The sequence below is a fragment of the Hibiscus syriacus genome, unplaced genomic scaffold (assembly GCF_006381635.1).
Source record: "Hibiscus syriacus cultivar Baekdansim isolate YM2019G1 unplaced genomic scaffold, ASM638163v2 tig00112289_pilon, whole genome shotgun sequence".
Lineage (NCBI taxonomy): Eukaryota > Viridiplantae > Streptophyta > Magnoliopsida > Malvales > Malvaceae > Hibiscus > Hibiscus syriacus.
This window is the reverse complement of record NW_024063295.1, coordinates 6,703-13,371: the sequence shown is the minus strand read 5'-3', so window position 1 is coordinate 13,371 and position 6,669 is coordinate 6,703. Positions and strand designations below refer to the sequence as shown.

The window sequence follows — 6,669 nt, the reverse complement described above, 5'->3', positions numbered from 1 at the left end:
TTTTGAAACATCATTTTTATATTTTAAAAACAATTTCTCATAATCCGAAGCCAACCCATTGTACTCCTCAAATAACTCATCATAAGATAAATCATCAAAATCGGATGAGTTAGAGGTTACCTTAGAATCTTCCCCGAATGCCATCAAGCACAAGTTTGCTACTTCTTGTTCCTCTTCATCGGAACCTTCTTCATCGCTCCATGTAGCCACATGAGCCTTGTGCTTATTCTTTGATTGACCCTTTTTCTTCAATTGTGGGCAATCATATTTGACATGCCCGGCTTTTTGCATTCATAGCAAATGATTGGGTCCTTCTCTTTTGGTTCATTTTTGAGGCCTTCATTTCGTTTGAATTTCTTCCTTGGTAAGGTCTCATCATTTTTCTGAACCGTTTGGCAAACAATGCCATTTCCTCGTCATCATCATCATTAGAATCACTCTCATCTTTTGTGGATTTGAGAGCAACTCCAATGTTTTTCTTCTTCTCCTTCTCCTTTGGTGTCTCTTCAACTTTATCAAGGTCCACCTCATCTTCAAGCATCATCTCATGAGTGAGGAGTGAACCGATAAGTTCTTCAAGAGTTAAGGACGATAGGTCCTTAGACTCGATGATTGCCGTCTTCTTTGATTGCCATGATTTTGGGAGGGAGTAGACTAACTTCCTCACAAGCTTTTCATTTGAGATGATCTCTCCATATGATTTGAGACCATTGACAATCGTTGAAAATCTATCCGTCATAGCTTTGATGTCTTCATTTGGTTTCATCCTGAAATTTTCATAGCTATGCGTTAGAATACTAATTTTTGATTTCTTTACCTCATCTGTACCTTCATGTGTGACTTGAAGTTTGTCCATATTTCTTTGGCGGTTGTACACGATGAAACTCTTCCGTATCATCTGGTCCAAGAGCACAAAAAATAATATGGATGGCTTTGGAGTTGAGCTGGAACATTCTCGTCTCTCCTTCACTCCACAACCTTGGATGAGTGAGAGGTTTGATGTATCCTTCTTCTACAGCATTCCATGCTCCCATGTCACTTGCTTGAATGAAGTACATCATTCTATTCTTCCAATAGGCATAGTTAGCTCCATTGAAGAAAGGAGGCTTGTTGACGGGCATCGAATCGAGACCGGAGTCGAAGTTTGAAGTGGAGGCCATTGATGACTTTGTAATCGATGTAACTCTTCCCGGATCGACTCAAGAGGCGATTAAACCTTCAAATGAGTTAGGCTCTGATACCAATTGTTGAGTTAATCGAATGACGAAATTGGCCAAGAGGGGGGTGAATTGGCAATAAAAATTTTGTGGAAGCTTTTGCAGAAAATTGAAAGTAATTGCACAGCGATTTACAGTGGTTCGACTTTCTCAAACAAAGTCTACGTCCACTACCTTAGCTATCCACACTAAGGATTTTCCAACAAATTCACTAATTTGTTCTTTCTTTTGAGGCCAAAGAGATAACCTTACAATTCCCTCAAGAGTATACCCCAACTCTTGAGAACACTCTTTTCTCAAAGAGAAGATTACAAATTTGCAAACTTACAAGAAAACCTCACAAGGTAAGATGTTTGCACAATTCTAGAACAAGAAAAGAACACTCAAAGATGAATCAACTGAGCACAAAAAGTGTTCTTGAAAGCAAAATGAATATTGAATGAAAATGGGCTTGAAATGCTCAAACTTGAGGTTTGATGCTTTCTCTTTGATTCTCTCTTGATTCTAGTTGCTTGATGTTTCTTGTTGTTGATCAATGGCTTCTAAGCTTGCTTAAATACACCTTGGATCACTTCTGAACGTTGGGGATAATTAGAGAAGATATTATAGCCGTTTTAGTGTGAAAACATTTAATAAAACAGCTTGGACAGTGGGGGGAATCGGTTCCCTCTCATAGGGAATCGGTTCCCTAAGTGTAAAATTCAAATATTTCGACCGTTGAACAGGGGGGGAATCGGTACCCCCTTGGGGGGAATCGGTTCCCTCCGAGCATTCTGGAAATCTCGGAGCCAAACCATTCAGGGGGGAATCGGTTCCTCCTATGGGGGGGAATCGGTTCCCTCTGAGCAATCTGGAATTTTTGGCTTTGAATTGGTTCGAAATACTTTGTAAGATTATTTTGAAATTGTTTTATGATTAAAACTTAATTTTACACTTAAGTAAGGATCAAAAATTATTTTTGAAATATTTGGAGTAATGTTTTGATATTCGAATAGTTATATCGAATATACTTAGAAAATCGTTTGGAAAATCTTAAAATTACTTTAACTTAATTTGAAAATCTTAAAATCCATTTAACTTAATTTGTTATATCGAAATATTAAAATGTTTCAACAAAATGTTTCAACAAAAGTGAACGGAAGGAAGCATCGACACTTTCGATTCAATTGTTCATCTTTTCATCAAGAAGATTGAATGTCAGAAATGAGTTGTAATTAGTTTTTAGAGCTTGCTATAATAGTGTGTTCAAGGTTATAAGAACAGAAGAATAAGAAGTAGAGAGAATGTTAGCATAATGAGTTAGTGCATGTTGTTTAGTGATTCTAGAAGTTTGTTAGCAGTTAAGGATGTTAATGTTTAATTGAGGTTGTTAATGTTTAGTTACAAAGTCTGTTAAGACTATAACAACTATGAAATAAAGAGATGTATATAAACAACAGAGGAGTTGTAAACCATATATGTATGTATTCATTCTCTGTTCAATATACTAGTATTCTCTGTTTCTTCACTAGATATTCAACACACACCAAGAAAAGAATCAAAATTTAGTGATGAAAACTAGGTGGCACACGTGGTTGGGCTGTCTTTTCTCCAATGGCAGCATGCATCAACGTGGTTTTAATTAATTTTTTTTTATTAATTTCTGTCATTAGTTCTTTCTTGACATGTATCCCCTTACAATATTATAGTGGTTATGATTGTCGACTTGGTTGTTCGCTCTTGGTCCTTTGTTCATAACATCTTCCTTAAAACAATTTAGAAATATGATGAGTTGTTTAGGCGACAAGTATGTATATTATATTCATATTATTTTATGTTTTATGTAATGTCTCATGTTTTATTTTAATAATTTAATATTTCAAAGATTGTTATGAGTTTGTTTCGTGTTCATATAACAACTAAAAATATTTCGCATTTTGCATATGTTTTTATAATTATTTAGCTAAAAATTATTAGTTTAATGGTAGTATCATTGTTTTCATAAAGCATTTCATTCAAAATATTTATAGGTGATGTTTTAGCATGCCAATTAATGTGGTGGAAGCGCCCATGCAGAAGAGGGACTAGTGGGGGTATGACCCTTTTTAAAGATATATATAAAGGAAAAATAAGTTGAAATGAAAGTAAAATTACATTTTATTTAAAAATTAATAATATTGAATTCTGATAAACCAGTTACATTTTTTCAACCCAATTTAAAGTTAAAAAACGATGACTTTAGGCACAACTAAAAATATGATAAAAATCATAACATTTAGGTTGGACGTAACCTAAATTATACATTTTCCTAACATTTTCATTTCAACCAAAAATGTTACAGTTGGCAACCGAAAAATTTATCGCATTTTTTTGGTTGCATCCTATAAACCCGTTTTTTAGTTTTAAATTAGGCTGACGCACAACTTTCATTTCTTCAACTTAGTTGCCTTTGGAGTAAAGGTACCCTCCCATTAATGGTGCCTGCATCTGTCATTTCTTGTTCTTCCTTTGCTTTTCCCCACAGTACGCAATACAGACCCGCGGATAAGATTAGGGCTCCAATCACACTGAAAAATTAGGTAGAAATTCGTGTGAAAATGGAAATGGATACTATCATTCTACGTTCAACAGAACAGAGTGTGGAAATTGTAAAACGGGGTTGGTTTAGTACCTTCCAAGAAATATTGCTTCACCAAGGAATATAGCACTCATAACAGCCGCAATGACAACTGCAGTTGGCTTGAAACTTGCAACAAACACAGGCCCCTTCAAGTGTATACCCCAGATATGAACAAAAGAGTAAAAGGAGCTCCCAATAAGTCCCTAAACAAGGAGCAACAACAAAATCACATTCGGATACACCGTATCCGAGTTATAGAAAAATCTAACCATACCCGTATCGGATACATCAGTCTTACCGAGTACAAGATGGAAACAACAGCTAAACTAGAACCGAGTCTCCAGGAACTCCAGTTTGGTTCAACAAGTAAGCATACAGGTAGAGATATGATGGCTCCAACCAACTTGCCAAAGAAAGTTACAGTGATCTCTTCTGGGTAAATCTTCATTATTTGAGACTGAAATTTTGCAATAAAAATCAATTCTAGTTTTATGTACTTGTACACAAGTAGAGCTTGGAAACCTTTTTTTTTACCTGGATAATGAACTCAAATGAAACAAAAAGAAATGTAACAACTTGTAGGAGGCCACCAATGATACAATTTGATTCAGATGACATAAACACTAGAGGCCTTTGAATTAAAGATGATGATGATGATGTCCAAGTTAGAGAGGAAATAACTTTGGGGCCCTTGTACAAAATAATCACAAATGCACCAAAGATTGAAGCTATGGTGCCAATGAATTTAGCTCGAGTACTTGAACTTTTGAATGCAACTTTTTCCATCCTTGTACGTGCAAAAACAGGGTAAAACGGGTTCTCAGGGAACTTTTATCATACACATAAAGATCATTAAACGTGAAACGAAAATGGGATTCAGAAGACCATTAAGAACCTGAAGATGACGGCAAGTATGAAGGTAAACGCTGGTATGAGATTGCTATTGGCTGAAGCAAGAGTCGGAGAACTAAGCTGTAAGCCTTTGTAAAAGCATAATTGACCTGTAAACCTGTCTCCAAAGATGAAACAAATCCATGGGGTTGACGATCTCTTTGTCAAGCATTGAACAAAATTTCACAGGAGAAGAAAGAAATCCATACCCAAGAAGTTGAAAGATGAAAATTCTAGAGAAAAGAGGGAACTTCAATGGAGGGAGCGCTGTTTTCCTGGTAACAAAACACATAAACAAAGAAGACATGTTAGAGCCAAAAGCTTCAAATCAAATTCATGAAAAATACAAATTTCTGTAGTGCAAAAAGACCTGTTACAGAGGAAGGCTAAAGAAAGGAAAACAATGGTGCCTAATATATAACCGTAGGCTGTGAAGACGAAGTAGCTCATCCCTTTGGAAGAAGCAGCTTTCATTAGAATGTTACCGACTACAGTGGAGCACTCTACTCCAACCATGGCCATGCTTGGCAACACCAGTTCCTTGAATTCATTCCTTCCAGCCATCTCCTTCTCCTCTTTCTTACATTCCGTTCCTTGTTAATATGGTTGTGACATATATTTACGAGATCAAAGTGATTGATGAATTACTGATGGATTATAATATATTTAATCCAACTCACATTTATTATGATCTTTACATACTTTGTCTACACCACTTAGGTTATAAAATGGCAAGGAGAAAGTCAAGGATGGAATCAAATCATCCAACAAAATCATGATTCTGCTTTTCTGTAGTGAAGGGTATTGGGACAAAACAAAAGATATCTCCGCCAATGACTGATTCTGATGTGACTCCCATGCACCAATATTTCAGGCTCCACTATTCTTGAAATATCGGTGCTCATAGTTTCATATGATTTAAAAAATATTCTCATTGAAACTATTAAACCACCTCAATTATTAGAGAGTGTTATTATTTCTAAAGGGGATAAACTACACAAATAATCATTAATATTTAAGTAAATATTTGTTTTTCCCATTGAAGTTTCAGAAGTAACAAATATATCACTAACATTATAAATTTTAAATAAAATAATCACTCCACTCATTATGTTCAATTGATGACGTGGTAACAAAAATGTTAACATTTAGTTATACCTCTAACTACTTTTAAAACATTGAATATGTCATTAAATAATGATTTTATATATAATTTATCCTAAAACATTAAATAGCTCCTTCACATTTTAAGAATTTCAACCAAACATGTTTTTTTATTGTTCTTCATTTTCTAAAAAAACTGTAAATTAAATAAGCTGATCTATTTTTGAAACCAAATGAAACATAAATGATAATATGTGAAAATTTAAAAATAATAAAAAATGTTTTCAATATTTTTCTTAAAAATATTTTATAAAAGTAAAAAAAATTAAAAACAATAGATTATTACTTAATGAATTGATTTGGATTCAAATTTATATAAATACAAAAATGTTATTTTTTTGTAAAATTTTAGAGCACACATCGTAAATTGAAACACACAATTAATATGACGTACCGATGCACACTATTAACTAAAATATTTTTATTAAATAAATATAAAAAAATATAATAACTTATCCACGATTAATCCTTTATTATTATTTAAGTTTAAACTTTAATAGGAATATAATTAAATTATATTTTTTATTAAAAATTATAATTATTTTAAACTTTGTATTTGTTTAGGGTTGAAACACTTAACTTATTTAGGTTTGCAAAATTATCCTAGCAACAACCGTTAAGTTTAATGGTCGACGACTTTATTTATTGTCGAAAAATCACGTTCTTCATCGTATATGAAGATATTAATTTTTTATCCATATTATTATTATTAATATTAATATTATTATTATTATATTATTATTATATTATTATTATTATTATTATTAAATATATATTAAACATATATATAAATATAAT

General features: G+C 33.1%; 1 protein-coding gene across 2 annotated transcripts; it reads right to left on the bottom strand.

Annotated features, from left to right (window-relative positions):
• Positions 1–3,533: 3,533 nt before the first annotated feature.
• Positions 3,534–5,361, bottom strand: LOC120177498 (WAT1-related protein At5g40230-like). 2 transcript variants are annotated; one of them, XM_039183627.1, is made up of 7 exons: positions 5,078–5,361; positions 4,917–4,982; positions 4,712–4,825; positions 4,351–4,603; positions 4,115–4,273; positions 3,868–4,019; positions 3,534–3,763 (listed from the first exon to the last, which is right to left on the bottom strand). In XM_039183627.1, the coding sequence occupies exons 1-7, from the start codon at positions 5,269–5,271 to the stop codon at positions 3,631–3,633; spliced, it is 1,071 nt and encodes a 356-aa protein (XP_039039558.1). In that variant the 5' UTR covers positions 5,272–5,361; the 3' UTR covers positions 3,534–3,630. The 2 variants fall into 2 exon arrangements, with proteins under 2 accessions (XP_039039558.1, XP_039039557.1); XM_039183626.1 differs by having other exon boundaries at positions 3,535–3,763; positions 4,712–4,828; positions 4,920–4,982.
• Between the last annotated feature and the right edge of the window lie 1,308 nt (positions 5,362–6,669).

Excerpts from the sequence above, each read along its gene's own strand:
- LOC120177498 (XM_039183627.1), bottom strand. The coding sequence starts at position 5,271 with ATGGCTGGAAGGAATGAATTCAAGGAACTGGTGTTGCCAAGCATGGCC. Across the intron at positions 4,826-4,916 it reads TTCATCTTTCAACTTCTTGG|GTTTACAGGTCAATTATGCT; the intron begins GTATGGATTTCT and ends CTTTGGAGACAG. Across the intron at positions 4,604-4,711 it reads ATACTTGCCGTCATCTTCAG|GATGGAAAAAGTTGCATTCA; the intron begins GTTCTTAATGGT and ends TGCACGTACAAG.